At 38.1% G+C, this 25547-nt stretch overlaps 1 protein-coding gene across 7 annotated transcripts in view; it reads right to left on the reverse strand.

Moving 5' to 3' along the window:
• The window catches only part of BMPR1B (bone morphogenetic protein receptor type 1B), a 382378-nt gene that overhangs the window by 22780 nt on the left and 334051 nt on the right, over positions 1-25547 (reverse strand). For all 7 annotated transcript variants that reach the window (XR_010943189.1, XM_067736925.1, XM_067736924.1 and 4 more), the window contains 5 exons: positions 24986-25088; positions 13345-13441; positions 12154-12292; positions 5691-5883; positions 4603-4900 (listed from right to left, as the gene is read on the reverse strand). Coding sequence is in view for 6 of the 7 variants with exons in the window: in XM_067736925.1 (XP_067593026.1) it covers positions 4603-4900; positions 5691-5883; positions 12154-12292; positions 13345-13441; positions 24986-25088 (830 nt within the window). In the remaining variant the exon portion in view is untranslated. The remainder of the gene's footprint in view (positions 1-4602; positions 4901-5690; positions 5884-12153; positions 12293-13344; positions 13442-24985; positions 25089-25547) is intronic.

Below are 25547 nucleotides of genomic sequence, written 5' to 3' on the forward strand. Positions count from 1 at the left end.
TAGAGAAAGAGGAGAAGCAAACATCATACACCTTTAATAATATAAAAAGCTTTTTTAAAAATATGAACTGAACTTTAAAGAACAATGAAAAAAGGGCACGAGGGGGCTTCCCTGGTGGCGCAGTGGTTGAGAGTCCGCCTGCCGATGCAGGGGACACGGGTTCGTGCCCTGGTCCGGGAGCATCCCACATGCCGCGGAGCGGCTGGGCCCGTGAGCCATGGCCGCTGAGCCTGCGCGTCTGGAGCCTGTGCTCTGCAACGGGAGAGGCCACAACAGTGAGAGGCCCGCGTACCGCAAAAAAAAAAAAAAGGGCAGGAGGCAGAAGACGTGAAGGAGGCCACTGGTTTGCTTGTGGCTCACAACTGATGTTTGAAATTAACTACACATGAAACATAACAGAGAATACTGAATTATCTCTTAGAGAGACTAAGATGACCTCCCAGAGCATGAAATATTCTCACGAGCCTTCAGAAGAAGGGGCTGTGCACATCCTTTGTGTTTCCTGAAGTACCTTGCAAACAGCCATGGAACTGATTTGCTGAACTGAGCTCCGCCCGGTCAGATGTTAACCAAGCAGGAGAGTTTTCTACAGCAATTTACAACAGAACTCATTACTCCTATGATTAAATGTTGAGAAATCTCAGGGCTTCTTAGAAACAGAACCCTGACATAAAAATTCTTCAACAGAAGATAGATAAGGCGGCAGAAACCCTGACTGGGAGTGCGGACTCTGCCACTACAGCTTGGTCTATGACTTTGGCCAGTGATTTAACCATGTCACTTTTTAAAAAAACCACCAAGTATACAAACCAGAAGCAGTGGTAAAAATAATGACACTGAAAGACTGAGGACATTCAGTACCCTCTTGTCCTCTGCACTTGGACAATTCGATAATCATCAACTGGGAGATGTGTGTTACAGCCCAGTCTTCATTGTAGGTTTTCTATTTAAAATTTAATACCTGAGAGGCCCTAAGCCAGGATTTATTTCCCCCCTAAGAAAATATATCATTCTGTCACTGAAGTACCAGAAGGGTTGCTTGAGCCTCCAGAGGGAAAAGTGAAAAGCTCTGTAAGTTCCTTCAAGGGATTTCACACGTCTTTGTTTTCTCCTCTCAAGAGAGATTTGGGGTAACGGTAATGTCTGCCACGGCATCACCCGGATTAAACTTCTGTGGGCAGGAAATGCATCAGCACTTACATCATTTACAAGAGCATGCATGAAGAAACCAATACAGCATTAAAAACAAATTAAATGAGCAGGAAATTTCTAATGCACAGGCTGCTTTCTCTGTGGCTCTCAACTTCCCTGGGAACCTCCCAGAAACGATTTAAAAGCCTGAGAGAACACTTACCACATAGAGACCGGGGTAAAGATTAAGTTCTCACAGGAAGTTCACATATGAAGTCTGAGAACTCAACACTGGGTTAGCTTTGACCCCACTTATTATAAAATGCTGTAAATATCTGTGTAAGCACATGCACCACACCCCAAAACAAGAAAGCCAGGAAAAGAGTGAAAACCAAAGAAACGTATATAGCAAGGTTTAAAAGTGAGGCTCAAAAGATGAGAAGACCAAAGTTCTGTTGAAACATATAAAATAAAAACAGGAAAAGGACCTCAAATTATCAAATGCAACCTCCATTTAATGTAGAGGAACCTGAGGCCCAGGATTGCAACTGGTCCCACAGCTGCTCTTCAGCCATATGAGGTCTGTGCACCCAACAGGTGCAGGTATACATCGGAGGCAGTATCCTCATAGCCTTCCTCTCTTGATGAATTAGTCAATATACGCCAAATAAAACTCTGATTTATTTCTTAAAGCACTTCCTTCCACTTCCTAAATCAGGGTTTGCATGAAATTTGAGAGTTCATTTAGTTCATTCCTGTTACATTAAGCAGAACGAAGTTTCAGAAATATAACAGATACTCACTTTCCTTGTTTGTTTTTGGGTCTATAAAGAAGATGAGCTCTTAATTACTTTGATATTGCCAACATTTATTGATTCAAAACAATGCCGGAATACCTATAATGGGTAACAACTCACCATGTCATGTCCAATGGGAAATACGTTAATTAATGTGGCATAGATCCTGCTCTCAAGATGCCCAAGGACGAGGAGGGCAAGACGAGGCATGTACTAAAATCATTATAATATCAGGCAGACAAGGGCCAGGAAATTACTACAGGAGTAGAATAGATGATGTCATTATTCCTACCTGGGGGATGAGTAAAGTGACATAAACGCAACTCTGAGACTGGATTACATTACACGGAGAAGCAAGGGCATTCCAAGCTAGATGCTGTTCAGTCAAAAGCAAGGCAGTAGCAAACGTGGAGTATATATGGAGAAAACACAAATAGGTTCAGTTTTGCAAAAGAAGGCATACAAATTGGAGAGTCTGTGCGCTATAGAACTAGAAAGGTAGATTTAATCCGGAGCACGCTAGATCTCTGGAGCTACGAAAAAAATGCTTTTCCCCTTCATCCTATAGTCCATATGGAATCATTCATTTATCCTTTATACAAAATTCTGAAGCAACCCCTAAGTAATGGGCACCAAGGAAAGGCACAAGGCATGTAATTTGAGAAAAACACGGTCTCTACCTCCAAGGAACTTAGTCTCCGCTAGGAATGACACATAAGCAGCCGATGATGACCACACAATAGTGTGAGAAATGTCATGACAGCATGCCAGGGTCACATAGAAGTGTATGAGAAACGTCACTGAAAATCAGGCTTGTAAGGGAAGAATAACAGGGGTCCCAAAGGAAGAAACCGAAGATAAGCAGTAGTTATTGAAATAGAAGAGGGGATGTTGGGTATTCAGAATAAGATAAAAGTATGTTAAAAACACTTGAAGGTGTGAGAAAGTATAAAGTGTTCAGAACAGAAACTACATTTTAACCCAAAGCCATAGGAAACTATGAAATCACGATGATGTCCAAAACTATGATTCAGGAAAATATATCTGGCAGCAGCATGTAGAAAATAATTGGAAAGCGGAAATCACTACAAAATGTTTGACTCCAGAATCTAGAAAAAGGGTAGGGAGGACCCAAACTGGCCCAGTTCCAGTGAGAATATCATGGACACAGGATTCATGCAACTGAGCAAATCACAAACTTAGGGAACAAAGGAAATGCCAGGCGCCTCACATTTTAGAATGGATCGATCAAAACTGGGAACTAGGAAGGAAAAGCATCTGCAGCAGGAAATCGAGACGTGCGGAAATATTCAAGAAGCAGACAGAGAGCAGAACCCATAGAGAGAAAGGAGGAGAAGCTGGAATAAAGGTCCAACAGGAACACAGGAGGAAGAAAGGTGTGGGTACTGCGGGGAGTGCGATGACAGGAAGAAAGGCTTCTGGCGACAAAACCAACGCTGTCCCTCAGTAAAGGAGCTTCGGGAGAAAACAGAGCAGAAGCCAAATTGTAAAATATCATGAAGTACTAGACTGTGAAAGCAGATTACTCTTTGGAACTCCTGAGAAATTGAACAAGGGAGGAAAGGAGAAAGGCTGGTAATTTGAGAAGCATCATGGGAAATTTTTTTGGTAGAGGAGACTTGAAAAAGGTCAGAAAAAATAATTCAGAAGAGAGAGAATTTAATGATCTTTATTGGCAGGCAATTCACATTTCTAACTTAAATCTACAGTCTGAAGCATTTCCTCCTGCTTTGCTTTTAAAGACTGAGAACTTCCATCTGCCATCCTCTAAATGGTGAAGACCTTCATATAGTTGGGACCTATCATTTTTATCACTCCTCAGTCTTCAATTCTGGGTGAAAATACCAATCCATTAGTCCTTTCTCGTGAGTTTTATTCTTTGCCATGGCGTTTCCTTTGAACCCTCTCTATATTCTAGAGTCTTTGGGGAAAAAAAGCCATAAGAGGGTCCGACAATTTAATAAAGGCTAAGTCTAAACTGACATTTTAAAAAGGTAGGTGTATGATGATCCCTCTATTCTTGTGCTTTGCAAACTCGTTTTGTTTTCAAAGCAGAAGAACCATTTCTTCTAATTACATCATCTACAAGATCCAAGGAGCTGCTATGAATAGAGCAAAGGTAAGCAAAATAGAGCCTCAACCATGGGGCTTTCCTCCCCATCCCACAGAAGCTATTGTAAAATAGTGCTGAACACTGGCAGTGTGTTGCTTATTAGTTTTTAACATTTCTCATAGAATATCTATGCAAGTTATCTTTCTTATATCATATAAAAATCACCTTCATCACTATATAATCTGGAGCTCTTTCCTGAAACCTTTCCCTACTTACAAATGTTATGCAGAATTCTGACCACACAATCCCGGACATGAGCGACCTCTTTTCTAAATAGCTTCATGACAGCTCAAACCTATGTGAACACTGTCTTGAAGTCAGGTCACTGATGAGCTTAGAAACAGTAGGACTGACCCAAATACTGTTTATCTGTTGTAAAGAAAATGTTTCTTCTTCTTCCCTCCACAGAAAAGTCAAAATTAATAAAATTTCTCCTCCACTAAATATCCTAAAAGCCCTGAGCTACAAAATGTATCATCTGTAAAAAGTGATAGAAAAGAACCGTAAAACGTATATTTGTTGTTCGCAATTGATACTAACCTAATAAATTTAACAGCCAAGCCCAGATCGGCTATACAGCAAGTTCCATTTTTCTTCACCAGGATGTTCTTACTTTTCAGATCTCGATGGGCAATTGCTGGTTTGCCTTGAGTACTAAAGATTTCGGTGTGTAAGTGACATAGGCCACTGACAGAAGAATAGGCTAACTTCAGCATCGACTTAGTATCTAGGGTGGTGGACTTCAGGTAATCATAGAGGGAACCATTTTCATGATAATCTGTGATTAGGTACAACTGGGTCCAGGACCCCGTTCCTTTGATATCTGCAGCAATGAACCCTACAAGGAAGAAAAGACAACAAGGGTTGGTGCTATGTGTTTTCTGAATATTATCGGGATAATTATTTTTTTCAACTATCACTCTTTGTCATAGGTGTCTTTTGTTTGGCATTTCATTCAGTTTTCTGATTGTGCCTATGACAGTATTAAATCACTAATACCAATCAGAGGCCATCAAAACAGCAGGCGTGGAGAAACACTAAGAGTTTGTATCTGAAAACAGGATCCCTTTCTCATCAGCAGTTGATATTTAAATGATCTTGAGGTTAACGGTAAATAGTTCCTGGTATTACAGTTACACATAAGACACTGTTTACAAAACAGGCACACACTCCATGATTAGCTTATACTCTTTCTACTTGAATGATCCAGCTAGATCATTTCTAACTTGAGAAAATAAAAAGGAAATCAATTATCAATATAAACTCTGGACATAAATAAACCCTGCAGCTAAAATTCCCATAACTTTTCACAGCACTTAGGCAAAAATGTGCTCCTTCAATCCCTAAGAAACCTTAAGAAATTCTGGTTTTGCATTTCCCGTCCCGGAAGAAAAAGCTTTTTGAACATGTTCCATTTCCAACCCACCGTTCATCCACAGAAGTGCCTTAGTCACTCCTCCTGCGAGGTCTCCCATTAGAAGCGTATGACATTCTTGGGCTCATGCCAAGAAGAAAATGTCTATATATTTCATAACAGGTCTACACAGATGAGTTAATATGCAGATGTTAACAGAAAAAGAGAGGAAAGCTAGGAAACCCTGAACACTGCTATACAGACTTTTACTCACCCAAAATGTTTTCATGCCTCATCAACACTGTCTGATATATTTCTGTCTCTCGGAACCAGCTGGCTTCCTCTGTGGTGAAGAACACTTTCACAGCTACCTTTTCGCCACGCCACTTTCCCATCCAAACTTCCCCATAGCGCCCTTTTCCAATCTGTTTCACCATCTGAATCTGCTTAGCTATAGTCCTCTGGACCTGTTAAATCCCAAAACACATTGTTAGTGTATTCACAGCACAACAGCTTTGTTTAATCTTTTTTTTTTTTTCCTCCGGAGAAGAAATGCATGTAAAATATATTTAGCCAGTAGTTTTTCTTTACAGAGACAACTTATTTGCATTTATTTATTAATTTATGCTGTCCTCTTTTAAATGTATTTGAAATTGAATGTGGATTTTGAGTGTTTGAAGTATTGCTTCCAAATTATTAAGTATTTTATTCTACCTATTATTATTTTCACAGAGAAAAAACCTGAATGGGTTCACAGTAATTGGCAGAACACAATACTTTTCACTTCTACCACTACAGTGGGATACTAGATACTCTGAAGGGAATCATGTCACTATATGTTTGGATAAAATACAACCAAAGAAAAATGTAATGCACTGTTGGGCACACATAGAAAGAAAGGAAATCTCTGATCAGGGAGGAATGGAGGGAGGGAGGAAAAGAGGAAGGACAGAGTTAAGACCAGAGCAGGGATAGATAAGCATTCAGCAGCATATTCAAAAGCCAGGTTGTTGTCTGGACAAAGAATAATACCAGCACTGAGATCTAGAACATGAACTTTGACCCCTTTAAAATTAGAGAAACTGAACCCTGGGCTTTAGCATTAAGCCGGAACCACTGAATGGTACCAGATTTGTCCTAGGTTGGTAGCACACCATCACCATGGCTCCTGGCAAAAGCAAATACAAATCCTCTCTTGAGGAAATCATTCGCAGAATACGTTTCACTCCACCACTATGGTGAGATACTAGATGCTCTAAAGGAGCTCTTGCCACCATACAACTTTGATCGTGGATAAAATATAAGAAACAAAACACTGATAACACATTGTTGGGCTCACAAGGAAATAAAGGAAAGCCCCAAGGTGGGGTTGGGGGGAGAAGGAGAGAAGGAAGAGAAGAAAATGGAGGGAGAGAAAGAAAGGAAAGAGAAAGAGATCCTACAGAGTAAAACGCCTTAAAACAAAAGGAAACAGCCACTGCAAAAGAGAGGCAGGAGAAACAATCCAAGCAGATTTAACCCCTTCAGATTACAGATACTGGAATACAAATACAAAATGCCAAGAACACTACAGGAGATGTGTGAAGAAATGAGACAGAATGAAATACAAGGAAACAGTAAGAAATTACTGAAAATTATACTTTGAGGTGGAAGAGTTGTCATAACAAGAAATGTAAAATGGAGACGTAAAACAGCCGATTAGAGCTGGGGAGAAAGTTAAACTGTGAGGGAGCTCTGAAGAATTATAGAGTGCAGCAGAGACAAAGAGAAGGAAAATAGGAGAGCTAAACGGCATAAAGGTTGTAAGTCTCTTTACACATGATCTTCATTCTACCTCTGCTTAAATGTTTTAAGAACTCCATGACTGAAGGGGCTAAGTATTGGTGACCATTTACATAATTTGGGAGACCTATATAAAGAATAGAACTCTCATAAGACCTGGTCAGAAAATTGGAATGTACTCTTCGCAGAGACATGCTTTGCATCAAGTAAACCCAAAGTGTTTCTTTCTGTATTTGCACTTTTAAGGGCCATGTAATTATACTGAGTCCACCTAGATAATCCAGAATAATCTCACTTCAAGGACAGCTGATAAGCAACCTTCGTTCCCCTTTACCATGTAAAGTAACAGATTCTAGGGATTAGGACATGGACATTTTGGGGGGGCCAGTATTCTGCCTACCACAGATGTCTATCAGCTGGGATGTGCTCTGTTTTTGCATAATGGACGATTTTATCAATTCAAGAGGTAATGCTATCCATTGCCAGAACCATTACCAGCACTAATATCAGACTGAAAGCTTTTGGGGACAAGATAAAGTCCTTTTTTCTTTTCCTGTGAAAGAAGAATTAAAAAATAAAAGCATTACTGACATGCCATTTAGCCACTCAGCCGGAAGGAAATGAGGAAGTATGTATGAAGAGCAGCCTTCCTCCCTTTAGGAGTCAGAAAGGCTCTGTGAGGACCCCTTCAGCACATTTCCATTCCTAAATAAGGGAACAGAAGCGTCAAGGGCACTAAGCAGTTGAGAGCCAAATCCGTAAGTAGTTAAATTATTGACTTGAGGAGACTTCCTACATTTATTCAAGAAATATTACTAATTTATAGACGTTACAAAGCAGTACTTACGTAAATCTACAGAACATTTCCTAACAAACAGCTTTATATCCACTTCTTTTCTAATGATAACATATATAATTAATTTCATGAAAGCATAGTTGGAATTGGCAATGCTCACAAGAACAGGAATAACTTATCTCAAAGATAAAAAGTCTCACTAAATTATATTCAGAAATTTAAAATATACTTATATTTTGAGATTTATTATAACATCTATGGACCTGAAAATATAATTTGAAAAATGTTTTAACTATGTTATTTGAGTTTTTATTTCATTTAGTTAATGTTTCAGGTCTTTCTGTACTTAAACTTTCCCTCTGTATTACATTCTTAGATATCAATTCTGAAAGTTAGATTGTATAAATAAAAAACATCACTATAATTGTGATTCCAAAAAGAGAAGAATTACTTCATGCAAAATGGGTACAATTAGCTGTATAAGGATTATAAGGAGTTATCACTATTTCAGAAATGTCCTCTTATCTAGTGATCAGCTATTTGATAGTGTCTAACAGTTAAGCCCGTGTACACGATGGACACTAAAAACCATGTAGTTGTAAGTAATGCTCTGTGCTCTCTACATGTCCCTGAATTAACAAAACACACACCCCTACACACGAATATACTGTTTAAAATACTTTGCTTAGTAAGGCTGACTTAATGATACATATTGGAAATATTTTTCACGAAAGATTCCTCAACTAAGAGGTTTGATGTTCAGTTAGACAATTTACTTCACCTTTTGTTCCTTTACAAGGTCAGATAAATAGGGTATAAATAAATAATAATAGTGTTACCATTTACTGAGCGCATACTATGTATGTATTAAATGTGCCAGGCATGTTTATATGTATATTTATTATATATGTATGTGTATATTTATTTATATATATGTATATTTATATATGTGTGTATATTTATATATATGTATATTTATTTATATATGTATATTTATTTATGTATGTGTATGTATGTTTATATATATGTATATTTGTTTATATATCTGTATATGTATATTTATCTTTATATATATATATATATATATATATATATGGCAGGCAAACTATCTTAATTCTTACAACCACCCTATGATATTCCTCCCTTAAAGGATTTATATACAAAGTCACTTGGCAAATATTAGGTCCAAGTATGTGTTTATACACATGGCATGAACTTTCCCTTTATGTTAATGAAATAAACCACAAATCGGAATTAATATGCAGAGAGACTACTGTGCATATCTGCATTGTTTATCTTAAAAATCAAATCTTAAAACAGGATCGTAAATCTGTAATACTGAGAATTTCCCCTCACTAAACTGAGTTTGACAGGATCCTTCTTCCCATCCTGTTGCTATCAAACGCAATTCTTTGTTTTATTTAATATTTGGTTCACAAACATGAAGAGCACAGATTCTACAGGCAGATCATCTGGGTTTGAATCCTGGCTTCTCCACATATTAACCAGTTGGCCCAAGTCAGGGGCCTATGCCCCTGCTGTGTGATACAGGGATACATTTCTAGTACTACCTCACAGCTGCTATGAGGATTAAATGAGAGTCTGGCCAGGACTGGACCAGTTAATAGTCAAATGCTGGGTTTTTTTGGTGTCTAGATTACAGAAGTAAGATATTGTAGTTTTCACAGATATTAAAAGTTGGAGTGGAAAAAACAAATTATTGAGCAGCCTCTTTAATCACTCAGGTATGCTACTAAGGATACAAAGTGAACAAATGTAGTCTCCACCCCAAAGAGATGAGAGTCTACCTAAAGACACAGGTACACTAACACCAATTACAATGTTATTTTAAACTGCTACACTGGTACAATAAGCAAACTGTTAAGACAGAAGTTAAACAGACTGGCTCAGTCTGGGCTAATCTGTCAGAGATAAAACATGGGGTAAGCCTTGAGCCATAGTCTGAGGAACTCTCCAGAAAGACATTACATTTGCAAAGACATGGATTTTAAAAACACGTATTTTCGAAACAATTACTCAAGGCTGATGCTAGAGCTCAAGAAGCAGGTGGGGAAGAGGTGGGAGGAGAGGGATGTCGTGCTCACCAAGCTAAGAAAGAAGACCCATAACCACTACTAGATTTTAGAATGTGTTATCCAGGGAAGTAAAAGAGTTAATAGGGGGCTTCCCTGGTGGCGCAGTGGTTGAGAGTCCGCCTGCAGATGCAGTGAGAGGCCCGCGTACCGCACCAAAAAAAAAAAAAAAAAAAAGGTCTAGAAGGAGGAAAACAGGTAGTCTTCAATTCTAACAGCGTATCTGATTGATTAATATCAAAAGGGATTTTAATATCTGTACTTGAAAAAGAAGTGTAATAAAACATTTTTAAATATAAGAATGATATTTGCTATATATGAGTTAAATTCTAAGAATGAAAAGGCAAGCAATTTGATAAGAACTTTTACATGTAAGTTTAAAAAAAAAAAAACTTACATCCTAAGTAGCATTGGTTTGGTCATAGTGACTACTTCACAAGTGGTTTTGTGTCTGGTTTATCACCTCCAGGGGAGGTACTAGTCGAAGAGTACAGAGTTTCAGTTATGCAAGGTGAATAAGTCCTAGAGATCTACTGTACAGCACAGTATCTACAGTTAACAATACTGTATTGTATACTCTTCTTCCTAGTTCAGAGCTAAAAGCTGACACTAACTTTATTTTTAGTTAGACACAACTGACATATAACATTTTGTAAGTTTAAGGTATACAATGTGTTGATTTGATATATTTGTATATTGTGATATGATTATCACAGTAGTGTTAGCTAACACCTCTATTATGGTGTATTGTATTTTTTAAATTTTGCTAAGAGCTAAGAGATTAGATCTTATGTTGTGTGGGGTTTTTAAAATAATTTTATTTATTTTTTGGCTGCGTTGGGTCTTCGTTGCTGCGTGGGCTTTCTCTACCTGTGGCAAGCGGGGACTACTCTTTCTTGCGGTGCCTGGGCTTCTCATTGTGGTGGCATCTCTTGTTGCGGAGCATGGGCTCTAGGCACACGGGCTTCAGTAGTTGTGGCGCATGGGCTCTAGAACGCAGCCTCAGTAGTTGTGACGCACAGGCTTAGTTGCTCCGTGGCATCTTCCCGGACCAGGGCTCGAACCCGTGTCCCCTGCATTGGCAGGTGGATTCTTAACCACTGTACCACCAGGGAAGTCCCTTATGTTGTGTTCTTATCATAAAATAATAATAATAATAAATGAATGAATGGGGCAGGAGGAAAGTTTTGGAGATGATGGATATGTTCATGGCCTAGATTGTGGTGATGGCTTCACAGATGTGTACTCACCTCCAAACTCTTCAAGTTATAAATGTATACAGCTTTTTGGATGTTAAAAATAAAAAGAGTTATAAAATAAATTCTTGGCTTGAGATTTTTTTTTTAGTTACTTTTAGTACTAAATAGAAGGTCACCAAAAGAATCAAGTAAACAAGATATCCAAAGTCAGAACCAGACAATAAAGATTAGGAAAATCAGTCTTAAGAGTTTATAAAGGAAAATATTTCTCATTAATATTGTTATTTCCATTCCAAGTCCCAACAATCTTTTTGCATGGTCCATAAAGTAACCAAATGCTTTTCTCATTAAAGCAAGTGCCTTGGGTTCAGTATATATTTTCTTCCAAGTTGGCAGTGTTGACCATCAGAAAATTAAAACTCTCCTGAATGGAAAAGCCAGGGCTTCACCCTGAAACATAAACCCTCCAGCTGAGATGCAGCCTTCTTCTCTTGTAGAAGTACTCAGATCCCATTTGGTTGTAATACTTTTGCCTTCAAAAGCCAGGCCAAAGTGCAGTAATGTTATCCTTACTGAAAACAGAGGGAAGATGGTCCCATGCTGAATGTTTTCTAATCTGCTCTTTATCAGAACATCTGAGGGTCTGGATTGCAACCATACACTTACATTAAAGAACAATGACCTCACCCCCAATATGTCAAAATGTTATCAGGAAACCCTGTATCTGAGATCTGATGTCTGACTGACTGCAGAGAGCTTTCTCTTTGTCCACTGCCCTATCTGTTTCAGTAAAATGAAACCCAGCAGTTATTGACATTTCCTCTCAGAATACATTTCCTTTAAATTCAAGGTATGTTCTTCTCATACCAGCAGAGGGAGGCCTGAGCCGCTTCCTGAGCTCTGAGACTGCTCAATTAAGTCTCTCAGGGATTCTCCAGGAGGAATGTAAGTTTCATCCTGTTCTAATCCAATGCTGTACCGAGGTCTGGTTTCTTGTCTTTTATACCTGAAGATGCACAAAGAAAGATAATGTTAGACACTGGATTGCAATGATAGTGGCAAACATGCAGATAAAACAGTAACCACAGCAGGTTTTATCTTTGCACATAATACAAGATTAGATGCTCAGTATTTATTACCCTTAGTTATGATTTCCAGCACAAAATCGTAATTACTCTTCTAACCTATATTTTAAAGTAAACTACATGTTTTTACTCACTCACAACCACATATGATTTTTCTTCTCTATTCCTATCAAATGCATATATCCAAGCAGGCTACATTCCATTAATGTTTCTATACAGTTCCAATATTCATTCCCTAAAATCTTTTCTTATAAGGTCCCTGATCAACTACAGATGCAAATTTTTGGTTTACAAAAGACATTACAATTTTCTCATCCAAGGCAATGTATAGATAAATGAGATAAATTGAAACTTTAAAAACTTTTATCAATAATTATGCCTTCAATTAGAAATGATGTTATTTGAATCAACTCCTACTTGTAGAAAAGTAACCTAAATTACTATTACAAAAAGCCAATGATAAGAATTTAAAGGTCCTTGATATTTCACAAAGTAGAAAATGAGTTCTTAGGTGACTGAAAATAATTTGTAATGACCATACTGTAATTTAATAACTGAACATAATTTATTTTAATAATTGATCTATAAATTATCTTTAAAATCTTTCAGTGCTAAGAGGATATTGTTAGCTCACAGCATAAGGAATTACTAAAGCAATTCTAAGTTCACCATGGTCATTTCTCTGCTTTGAGTCAAACCTCAGTAGCAACTAGTTGCTGAATTTCCTAGCTACCATAAATTTCCTAGGGATGAAAATTTTTCTGGGTGGTTTTGATATCTGAAGCAGAAATGAGATAGGTATCTATTAATAGCTTCATTAGGACAAATATTTATCAATAGTAACTGATATCATCAGTGAAATCTAAGATCTAATTAGGTCAAGGAAAGCTGTGGTAAAAAATGTCAACAGGTAGAAGAGTATGAGAATGATATTATAAACTCAAAATTCTATACCTACATGTTAGAAACTTACCTGAAGTAACAGAATAAAATGATAAGGACCAAGAGCAAACTACAGACAGTCACAGATATAAGTAAGGCCTTGTGGTGTACAGGTCCATCAACAAAATCTGAAATTAAAAATAAAGTAAAAAGAGCCATGATACAGAGATTATTTTCATTTAAAATTTAGGAAGCAACTCTTTCCTAAAAGTGCTTGCTGCTCCATGTGCAAGATTTGAGAGGTCCTTTTAATCTGCTAATTGATAAGAAATATATATATATATATATATATATATATATATATACTCTCTAAATTAAATAAGTCTGAGTAACATGAATCATTGTTCATCTAGCCACTCACTTCAAGAGCATGCATTTCTTCTTCTCTGGAAGGAATAGGTTTGACATAGGATAAAAGCACAGGATATAAATAAATGTAAATGGATCAATACCCCTAAAATATAAGCAGGTTGTCCATCTTTATTTCAGATCCAGCTGATGCGTGTACAGATTTTTCTCATGTGGTTTCTGGAGCACTCTATATCATGAATTTGGATAAAAAAACAAATTTATATTCATTGTACATAAAAACCAAAGTAATCCTATGATGGATACAAAGGATCAGAATTCCTCAAATATTGCCAAATAAATAGAATACGTGATTTGCATTACTTTAAACAAAGATGCCCTTCAAAAATACACAGCTTAATTTTTCATAAACGGCATCCTATTTTAAAAGAATGGGTATGTTCCACTCAAAGAATTACTGTGTGATCCTTTTAAGGAACAAATTATTAAACAGTATTCACGCTGTTTTAACTCCAGTTCCTGACAAATAAGATTTATAATATTACGGCATGAGTTTTCAAATGTAAAAATAAGAATGACCTGGACAGCTTTATACAGATGCATATTTACTGACTTCAACCCCAGAGATTTTTATTCAAAGTATATTTTTTCTTTTTTACAACCACCCCAGGTGATTTATATGCAGGGAGTCTCTGGAACGTATTTTGAGGAAACTGACTGAAAACCTGGTGCACTTACCTAGTAATAGAACTAGCACCGTTCTTATGAAGGGCACCATACATCCTTGAGAGAGTGATTACTGCTATTTAATGTTAAAAGGTATTGTAATTTATGACTTTGGTTACCTACAAACAAGATGTTTTCCAACTGTGCTGTATACTTTTAATGGTACGGCTACCTAAACATTTTGGCTGGGGACCTTACCCCACTAAATGTAAATTTCTTTTTTTCATTCAAAAGTATTATACGTTCCCTGAAGAAAAACTGAAAAGCACCAACTAACTAAAATAAAATAAATAAAATTGCCACCACCTCATTATTTACAAAAATTACTGCTAACATTTTAGTGTATGCCTTTCCAGTACCATTTCAATGAACAAAAAAAAAGTTCATGAACAAAATAGTTCACAAAAAGGCATTGTATACACCCATGCCCATAGCTGTATTATTCACAACAGCTAAAACATGGAAGAAACCCAAGTGTCCACTGACATATGAATGGATAAGCAAAATGTGGTATATACATAAGACGTGGTTTAGCCTTAAAAGGAAAGAGATTCCGACATATATTACAACATGAATGAACCTTAAGGACATTGTGCTAAGTGAAACAAGCCAGTCACAAAACGACAAACACTCCACTTATATGAGATACTTAGAGAAGTCAAAACGAGAAAGACAAAAAGAAGAATGGTAGTTGCCAGGGGTTGTGGGGAGGAGAGATGGGGGAAGTTAATATTTAATGGGTAAGAGCTTCAGTTCTACAAGATGAACACAGCTATAGAGATGGATGGTGGTTATGGCTGTATAACATTATAAACATATTTAATATCACTGAACTGTACACTTGAAAGTGATTAAGATGGTAAACTTTACGTTATGTATATTTCACCACAAATAAAAAATTTGGGAAAGAAATCATTAGAATTGCCTTGTAACTAGATCGTTTTCATTTATAATATTGTAAACATTTTCCAAAACAATAAAAATTTTTCTGCAAAATGAGTTTCAAAGATTACACAGTACATATACAGACACATCCTAATTAGAAAGTCAGTCTTCTGATGATGTGTATTTAGAGATTGCAAAGATTTTGCTACAATACATCTTCGCTGTGATACATAAAATTCTGTGATGAACATTCTTACACATACATCACTGCACATGTCAATGATTATTTTCTTAATCTAGATTTGAAGAAGTAGAATTATTAGTTTGAAGGATATATATTTTAAGGTTCTTCATACATGTTGTCAAAGCACCCTTTAAAAAAGATTACAGGTTTCTTTTTTTACCATCAATGTGAACATATGTCTTAATTATTCTGAAATAATCTCAGTCTTATAGAAAACCTGTAAGGATAAAGGACTCCAATATGCCCTTTAGAGAGTTTTCATTTTAAAAATTTTACCATATTTACTTTATAATTCTCTTGCTCTCTATGTATGTGTGTGCCTATCTCCCTCTCTATATAAAGATATGTATATGTACATGTTTGTATTCATATTTATTTATTTATATGTATGTATACTCTGTGGATCATCTGAAGTTACAGACATAATGTCTCCACCCATAAACACTTCAGAGTGAACTTCCTAAGAACAAGGACATTGTCTTACCAAATGGTAATGCAATTACCAAAATCAGGAAAGTAACACGAACACATGAAATGAAAATAAATCTTACTGTGAAATCTATCAGAGAAACTTTGGATTATTTATTATAAACTAAAATCCACAGATTTTTATACTAATTTCTCATCCAAATCTTATGATGGTTAATGTTATGATTTACTCCTCAGTCTAAAATATATGTTTAATAATTATTTATGATCTACACTACTTGCAAAATATTAATGGAAGTAGTCTGTCTGCATCTGAAAAGACTAAATGAGAGACCATTTTTTAAAAAGCAGTTTTATATTAAATTCAGAAACACTGGCAATTGAGCAGAGAAACAGTTCAAGACCGTGATCTACTGGAGTACACATTCAAAGAGCCATTCAGCCTTTAACAACAACAGGAATCATATATAATTACCACATGCATTATCCAAAAAGTGTTGCGTAGGAAATCTTGAAAATAATTTGTAAGCTCTTAAAATTACGTGGGCTAAGATTTTACACAATGAATTTTCTTAGTAAAATTTCCCTCCTTACCTCCCCCACTCCTCTGGGTTATAGGCAAAGTCAACAATAACCCAAAATGAGCACAATACCTCCGCCAGTGAGAGAGCAATTAACAACGTTTGTACACATGCATGTATACAAATACCATGGTGCACATAATGTCACTGCAAACAGCTTAAAATCTATTTCCAATTTTAAGGACAACAAAAGCAAAAAAGCCTGATTTTGCAGAAAATCAAAGAGGACGCTGGATACTCTATCAAAACGAGAGTAACTAACTACATATGCACAACGTATTTTCCGTATACAAATACAGAATACTTTTTCATTCAAGTGATATAATTTTACTAAAAACTATCAGCCTCATCGACTTTCACTTTTCCACGTAAATGCAGAACACTCTGAACCGTAAGAACAGTGTATTTATTTTATTTTATATTTTTCTCGGTACGCGGGCCTCTCACTGTTGTGGCCTCTCCCGTTGGGGAGCACAGGCTCCGGACACGCAAGCTCAGCGGCCATGGCTCACGGGCCCGGCTGCTCCGTGGCATGTGGGATCTTCCCCGACCGGGGCACGAACCCGTGTCCCCTGAATCGGCAGGCGGACTCCCAACCACTGCGCCACCAGGGAAGCCCAAGAACAGTGTATTTATTACTCATCATATTAGATTTCTGATTTATGAGAGCAATGAGACCAGAAAGAATCTAAGGGATTTTTTTCCTTACCATCAAGTACTTTTTTTAAAGGCTAGCATTACCTTCCCATTTTCCTTTTCTTTGCCCCAATAAACCTGTCCCCTGCTGCCTCCTTGTCTTTTGTCATAAATAGGGAGTCTTATCAATATGCCTTTTGTTTCTGTTGGTCGTGCCTGTCATGTTTTAATCTGCCATTACCTGTGCTCAGAGCATTAACAATGTAAACATTCAAGTCACTGCCAGAGTCTTGGAAAGCGAACACTTCCAGATACATATCAGGAAAAGAACAGAGCCCACAGTTCTCTCTAGGCCAGCAGATTTCTACCTGGCTGTCACTCCAACTGCTCAGGGAAGCAGAATGGAGAACTCTCTAGGGAAGTCTGGTTCTCTCTGAGAGGCAAGTAAGAATCACCAATGGTTTCCTAACAAAACTGCATTCTGTCATTACTTGTCTCCTCTCTGATAATTAACTGGTTTGCAACTGCTTAAAATGCCAGGACTGTTTCTATAAGGCTAGAAGATAGCTCATAATTGCAATAAGAAATAAAAAACCATATTGCTAGAAAGAGTCTTGGAAATACGATGGCCCGAAGACATCTTTATATGTGCTCTCAGTGTTATAACCACAGATAAATTGGAGACATCTTTCTATTAATAGAGCACAAAGTGCCTGAAAAGCATATTCTTGTCAGAGGATTTTAGTCAACCAACAATACTGTAAAGTAATTTACCTTCACCATAGATTGGGATGTCACCTTACAGTAACATCTAGAAACAAATTCACTATAAGAACAGAGACATAATATTCTAGTTATTTTCCTGCAGAAAAAGATTTAGCATTATATTTTCTGGTAACAAAGGAAGTTAAGACAGAATTGTTATATCCAGATTACTGTGCTCAGTGAGAAAGGAAAAGTCTAATTCTTTATAAATTTCTTTCACCTATCCCAAATACAAAGTTAGCCAGAATTTCCAAAATAGTTAGAAGCTGCACATTTCCAGAAATGTTAAGAGCTATTCCCTGGCCAGGAATTCGGCTCAGACTCATGTACCGGTTTATACTGCCACAACCATAACATATGTGTCAGAAGGAAAATTCTGCAACTGACCTTTGCATTCTAGATGCTATCATATATTCAACCTATCTGTGTTATAGAGAATACGGGAGACGGTTTCACTGATTAAATACCGGTTACCTATTGAGTTTAATTTGTAATTGGCAATACCCGAAGCTAAGCAATAGCATTTTTAAACAAATCTGTAAACTGATCAGAATATATTTTTTAGTGGAGTAAGAAAATAATAAGGTAAAGTTTAGCTTTGTAAATCCTGTATTATAATTTTACTTAAACTACATTGAAATTACCCTATTTCAAAACAGAAACAGTTGTTTCGGATACATTTTCCGTGAAGTATACATGTACCGTATATTAGTAATTCCCATATTTAAACACACAAACTATACGTATTCCAAAAAATTATATGAACTTTATTTGCTCTTGTAAAAGCCAAGTTTAAGGATCCCATTTAATAACGCAAAGGGCTTCTGTTCATTTCAACACCAGTCTTTCACTTCTTTAAGTGCTCATTTGAAAAAAAAAACAAAAATAAGTAATTTGGGAAGAGGAAAAAAACCTCATCAAATTCTCTCGCCTACACACCATTTCAAGAGAACATTTAACTCACAATATCTTGGTCAAACCATGTGACGCTGGAACCATACATCATCCCTTCCAGCATCTCAGTGCCCCTTCAGCACTAATTCTGCAGGCAGGAAGCCAGACACCAGGGCACCACGACTTCTCCCTACAACCCTCTCCATCAAAACAGACCTGTCTCCCTCCTCTTTGCACCAGCTGCAGTGTGACTGGGCTTCCCGAATCATATCTTATTGTTTATAATGAAGGTGCTGCATTTGATCTAATTACTTTTCATATTTCTTCCTTCAGGAGAAAGAATATTGTCCCAGGGTATTCTGCTTTGCTGGTGCTGAAATGGAATAAGCAAAACAAAAGGAAAACTAATATTCATAGAAGAATTTCCGCTGCTTTCTGGTCACTCTTCATCATCTTTTTTTGAAACAGAAGATGACAAATAAAATTTCAAGGATCTACATATACATTGATAAATATTTGTTGGATGTGATTTTGTATCTCTAATTTCCTGCTAAATGCATCTAAGTTGGAAAAAAAAGTGAAAAAACTCTGGATCGGTAGAAAAGATTTTCTTGTTTATTTTTTAATAAGACAGTTTATTTGTAGGTATCTACCCCTACGCTTAGTACTTCTCTGATGTCTAATAACAGAACCTCACCTAAGCCTGTTATTATTTAGCACCTAGTAATACAGATGTTTTGAGATAAGGTTAATCATTTAACTTTTTCAGAAAAGCTATTATTAAGAAAAAAGAACAACAACAACAAAATGGTGAGCTGGATTTTTTTAACCCTCTCATCTTTTAATAATACAGTGTCTGCTTTGTACTAGTTTGACACATAGGTTTATAGGAAGTCTACTATAATAATATGTAACAATCTATCAGGCAACGCCTAGCCCAGGGGTCTCAAAGTGTGGTCTCTGGACCAACATCATCAGTATCACCTGGAAACTCCTTAGAAAGACAAATCATTGGGGTCCACTCAGATCTACTGAATCAGAAACTCTAGGTGGGGGCCAGTAATCTGTGTTTTAATAAGCCCCCCAGGTGATTCTGATGCACCTAAGTTTGAAAACCACTAGCCTAGTATTAATACGTAAGTGGGCCTTATTTTTTATTTTATTTTATTTTTTTTGCGGTACGTGGGCCTCTCACCGATGTGGCCTCTCCTGTTGCAGAGCACAGGCTCCGGACGCGCAGGTTCAGCGGCCATGGCTCACGGGCCCAGTCGCTCCGCGGCATGTGGGATCTTCCCGGACCGGGGCACGAACCCGTGTCCCCTGCATCGGCAGGCGGACTCTCAGCCACTGCGCCACCAGGGAAGCCCGTAAGTGGGCCTTAATAAATGATAAATTAGAAGGAAGAGGACGAGAGAGGAGGAGCGGAGGGAGAGAGTGTGTGCAAGAGAGAGAGGGAGCAACCCTCTAACACCATATTCTAAGAATGGAGAAAATGCTAATTGTGCAAACATAATACACAGGAGGCTTCAAAGTAATCACCTTGTTTATTGATTATTTGTGACATGGCTAACCACTACTTACTTAGGGTCGTCTAACTCTTAGATACATAAACGCTTTTTTCTTTTTTTGAGAATGTCATTTAAGGCTCTTTATAGACGATTCAGGGAGATGAGGTCATAGGCCGATTTCCCATCTCCAGTACTTACTCTAGCTGTGTAACCTTCACACAGCACTTGACCTCACTATTCCTTAGCTGCATGTCTGAGAAATTGGGGTGATGCTCATGGTGCTTTCCCTACTGAGCTGTTATGAGGATTAAATGAGTCAGTGTATGTACAGTACTTAGAAAAGAGCCACAGTAAGTAAGCACTCCATTCACAGTGACCTGGGCCCTGAGCTTTAGAGGGTCCTGCTCTGGCTCCCTTTAACTGGGCCCCTTCCCACTGAGCAGTGGTCTGCAGAACACAGGCAACGTGTCCACCCAGAATTTGTCCCATCCTGCTCTCCATTTAAAACACTGGCCGTTGCCCCAAAGTCTGGAATTCTACCTAAATGGCCCCAGGCCTGTGTCTGGAAACTATGAGGCCCCCTGTCTCCCTGAGGGTGGACCAAGAAGCTGGTGTACTTACCCAAAGGCCTGAGGAGTGACCAAGCAGTGGCCAAGGGGTGTCTGGGGCAAGACATGTGGGCAGAGCGTAAACCAGAGGGCTGGGGTGTTGTAATGTGGGTGCCTGACATTAAGCTTCTGATTACTGAGGCATCTGTTGCAAAGACATCTATCTCAAATAAGCACATTGCCAGCTGTATGACACACTACTAGTAAAACAACTAGATAAGAAAGCAGGTCACCCCATCCGTGAAGTTCCCTGGATAACTGACCGCTTGAATAATTCTGTTTTTCCCTTCCCGTGCCCTAATTCCCACTCTTACGTTTTAAACTTGCCAATATTTTTGTAACCGTGTATGGTGACAAATGTTAGCTAGACTTACTGTGGTGATGATTTTTGCAACATATACAAATATCAAGTCATTATGTTATACACCTGAAACTAATATAATGTTATATTTCAGTCATAACTCAATTTTCAAAATTAATTAATTTGCCAATAAAAAGAGAAACTGTGAAACCCTAGGCACCCCACCTTTGACCCCAGTAAAGGGAGAACCCCAGGTCCCCACACCCCCATGCCTGTGACCTTGCTGTGTGGCCCTCAGGTGTGCTGTGTACCCTCTGGTTCTTGCAAATAATACATCTTATCTTTCAGATTTCTCTGACAGTGGCTGCTGAGGTGCATTTTAGATAATAAGAACCACACGGGTCAGTCTAGCCACAACATTAGCTCCAGTCAGAGAAACATCTATGGGGGCTGCCACAGTGGTATGGACCCCGGTAAGTGATTCAGACTTTCCCAGCCGACAGTATCACTGCCAACAGGCTGAGACAGACACAAAACAGGTGTCCAGCTGCATGCATGAGAGACCTCTCCCAGTGCCAGACAGAACCAAGAACGGGGCTCCCAATCACTCCCACTCCCACACTGGAATGAATAAGTCTAAGTAGTTCAAGCGTTCTGAATGCCAAGCTGGTGTTCCCCATCACTATGAAAATATTCTTGTTAAGCCTGGTTAACAGAACGTATTTTATTTACCAGTCTTCTACATTGGTTTATGAGTTTTAAATAATTAGGTAAATGGTATGTGGACTTCCATTTATACCATTGCCCCGGCTCCACAAAAGTTAGGGTTGTTCGTAAGTATAAAAACAACAGCTAAAGTTAAAAATATCAAAATAAGATGGTTCCATGTCTCTTTAACATCCCTGTTCTTTATTGGGGGTTTTATACCAAAACATAAATATACCTATCTCCAATATGACTATATAAAGACATATATCCAATATGGCTGCAATGCAAATATTTCTGACCAATGCATTACTGATATTCAGTAAACATGTACAGTCCACTTCCAAAAAAAAATGCTGCCCATGTGTATATATGGCAGAGGCAAAAACAAGAAAGGCAGCAGCTCTGTGGTATATTTGTGTAAGAAAGACCAGTGCTTCCAGACCACAGCCTGCAGTGACTTTTACTGGACCCCAAAACGACTGTGCCAAAATGGTGAGGTGGAATCTGCAGAGACCTCACCCAGGCACTACCTGGGATCCTCAGAGTTCAAAATGGTAAACCCTACAGCCACTAAACTCCCCCCACGTCCGTCACCTTGTATAATCCTCAACATAATCCACCAGCCACAGTAACATCCTCTTTCCCTTACTGTCCTGACCAAGGACCTGTCTTCCCAATACTACTACCCTTCTTTTCAAAGCCTTTTCACCGAGTTCTCTAGGAGACTTACTCTGCTTTTAAAAGTCCCTAGCACTCAACCTCTTCAGAGAATCCACCCCCGCCTGCCGGGTCTTAACTAGAATCTGGCTCCATCTACAGGACAGTATGTGCACTGCAGCATTTGAGTCAGTTTTCCTAAACCCTACCGCTACTACTAGAACGCATCTCTTCCACTTACAGGTAATAAAACCTTTTTCTCCTTGAGCGAAGCGATTCTGGCACAACTGCCTTCATTTCCAGCACTCCTCACCCACCTCCCGCCCCACTCCCAACACATTAGTGTTGTCTACAGATGCTATTCAAAATGTTGTCTACAGATCACCTACTTTTTGCAACTGATTCACAAGGCAATAACTACAAAAAACTGAAAGTAAGCATTTAGAATTTTACAGCAACCTGACATCAGTGGAATTGTGTTCGAACAAGGTGTTGTCGAACTCACGTGCTGAGACACACTGGCACTAGCTATAGCCTCGTATAGGTGTTTTTCTACCAAAAGTGTTGCCCAAACTTTAATGTGCATGTAAATCACTTGGGGAATCTCATTAAAAATGCAGGCTTGGTAGTCTGGGGTGGGGCCTGAGAGTCTGCATTTCTAATGAGCTCCAAGCCATGCTGCTGCTGCTGACCCACAGGCCCACTTTGAACTGTGAGGCTTCAGACAACTGAATTAGGGGACTTTCTCCAACCAGCCATGCTGTTTCATATGCCTGTATTTTGCAAATCTTTCTCAAATATTACAAACTAAACCTCTGCACTTACTAGATTGCCTCTGTTTAGAGCCACAGGCTACTCACAGGCTGTGTGCAACCTTGGGAAAGTTAATTAACCTCTGTGTGCTGCAATCTCCTCACCGTTAAGTGGGGAACAATAAGCCTAAGTACCCCACAGCTCAAATGGGTTAATTAATGTAACAGTTATTAGCGTAATTCTTGGCTTATGTCAGCCACTTTAATTTTTAAATTTTTTATTCCTGCCTTATCCATTTGGCAAACTTCTGTTCCGCCTTAAAGTCTGCTCAGGTATCACTTCTATGAAGCTATTCTGACATCCTCCCACCCCAAAGTGAGCCACTCACTCTTTTGTGTCCTTAATACACTTTATAATCTAACTCTACAGAGATTTTCCTGCCTGAGTATAATTTAATTATTTCCATGTTTCTCTCTCATAACCTAGTGTGCATGTGTTGAGAGCAAGAACTTTCTTCATCCATTTCTGTTAACCATAACACCTAGCATGTTGACTGTCAAAATTAAAATCTGTCTGTGAATTTTTGATGTGAATTATTATGAACCAATCTTACAGAGTTTTCTAGGCTACAGGATGAACATATAAACATTTATAACATTTATAACATATAAATGTTATAAAATATTATCATCAAAACCCAGAAATGTCATTGTATTTTGTTGGGAAGATTTTCTCTCTCAAGAAATAAAAATCAATCATGACAAATCATTTTAAGCTACTTATATAAGACTTAGGACTCTATGACAATTACAAATCATTTATTTTTATGGTGAGAACAAGAAGAAAGGAAACATGGGAGCTGCTTTTAACCAGGAGTCTTTGGGGATGCAGTATGTGTCTTTTTTAATGAGCAACACTAAATGTATAGTCTTAGAATTAAACTTTCTAGATATTTTCTCCATTTTACCAATACGTATGAATTGACTAAAAAGTAGTTACTCTAGCATAAATAAAAGGAAATGCCATCCAGCAAATTATCTGAATTAGTCCTTTAAAAGGTCCTTATTCTTAAAACGAATGTAGCCAAATAGCAGTTTTTGAGTGAAGTGTAACTTCTCAATAACATTTAGGGGTAAACGGAAAACACTATCTCCCTCCTCTATCCTCCTGAAACCCACTCCAAGCTCTAGACACCGTAGTTTTCTGAAGGAAATGAGGACAGGTTAAAGAAGTAAGAATCTTTTCTTTTTTTTTTTTTTTTGCGGTACGCGGGCCTCCCACTGCTGTGGTCTCTCCCATTGCGGAGCACAGGCTCCGGACACGCAGGCTCAGCGGCCATGGCTCACGGGCCCAGCCGCTCCGCAGCATGTGGGATCTTCCCGGATCGGGGCACGAACCCACGTCCCCTGCATCGGCAGGCGGACCCTCAACCGCCGCGCCACCAGGGAAGCCCAGAAGTAAGAATCTTAAGAGTGAAGGCACATGCAACTATTTTCCTGAGAACTCCTTGCACATGTCTTTGAACGACCATTTCATTATGTCATCGTGCCTCAGTCCTCTGCCCCAGTAGTGGAAAATGGTACAGGTAGATGCGTTTAGAAAAGAGCATAATTCAAGTTTTTGTTTTCTTTATGTCTAAAGCTTTTCCACTTTATGTCTAAAGCTTACCTCTGTTTTTCAGTGGAGGCAGTGTAGGGTGTAGATCTTTATTACACTCATTCCGCTCTGTGCAGCATTCAATTGATCTTCTTTGATGAGGAATGGGCGTGTCCTAAAATCGAACCCAAACAGCTATTAGTAGGTTTCCCCTAAATTTCAAAGTCATACCATCCAAAACTAGTAAATTAACTCTATTTAGAGAAGTCACTTAAAATTCTGATAGTTTTATTCAAACATGGTGAAACTGATGTATTAGATAATTTCTTTCAAATCATCATGTATTATCTTACTGCAACTTTTGCATTTCAACAAAATTACTATTCTATTTGTAATAACCAACGTGTGTAGCGTAAACTGAGGAAGAAGGTTTGGCTTAATGCAATTAACCAAACTGGAATTTGAGCAAGATGATCTAATGAGTCACTAAACCAGAAGTTAACGGCAAAAATAAAATGAATATTTGATTTCTAAAGGAAGGAAGAATTGATCCAATGTGAATTTTCAAATTATTTTCCAAATTACTGAAAACAAGAGAGTAAAAAAAAAAAACCCCAAAACAATTGTTATATCT

Source organism: Pseudorca crassidens, chromosome 4 (assembly GCF_039906515.1).
Source record: "Pseudorca crassidens isolate mPseCra1 chromosome 4, mPseCra1.hap1, whole genome shotgun sequence".
Lineage (NCBI taxonomy): Eukaryota > Metazoa > Chordata > Mammalia > Artiodactyla > Delphinidae > Pseudorca > Pseudorca crassidens.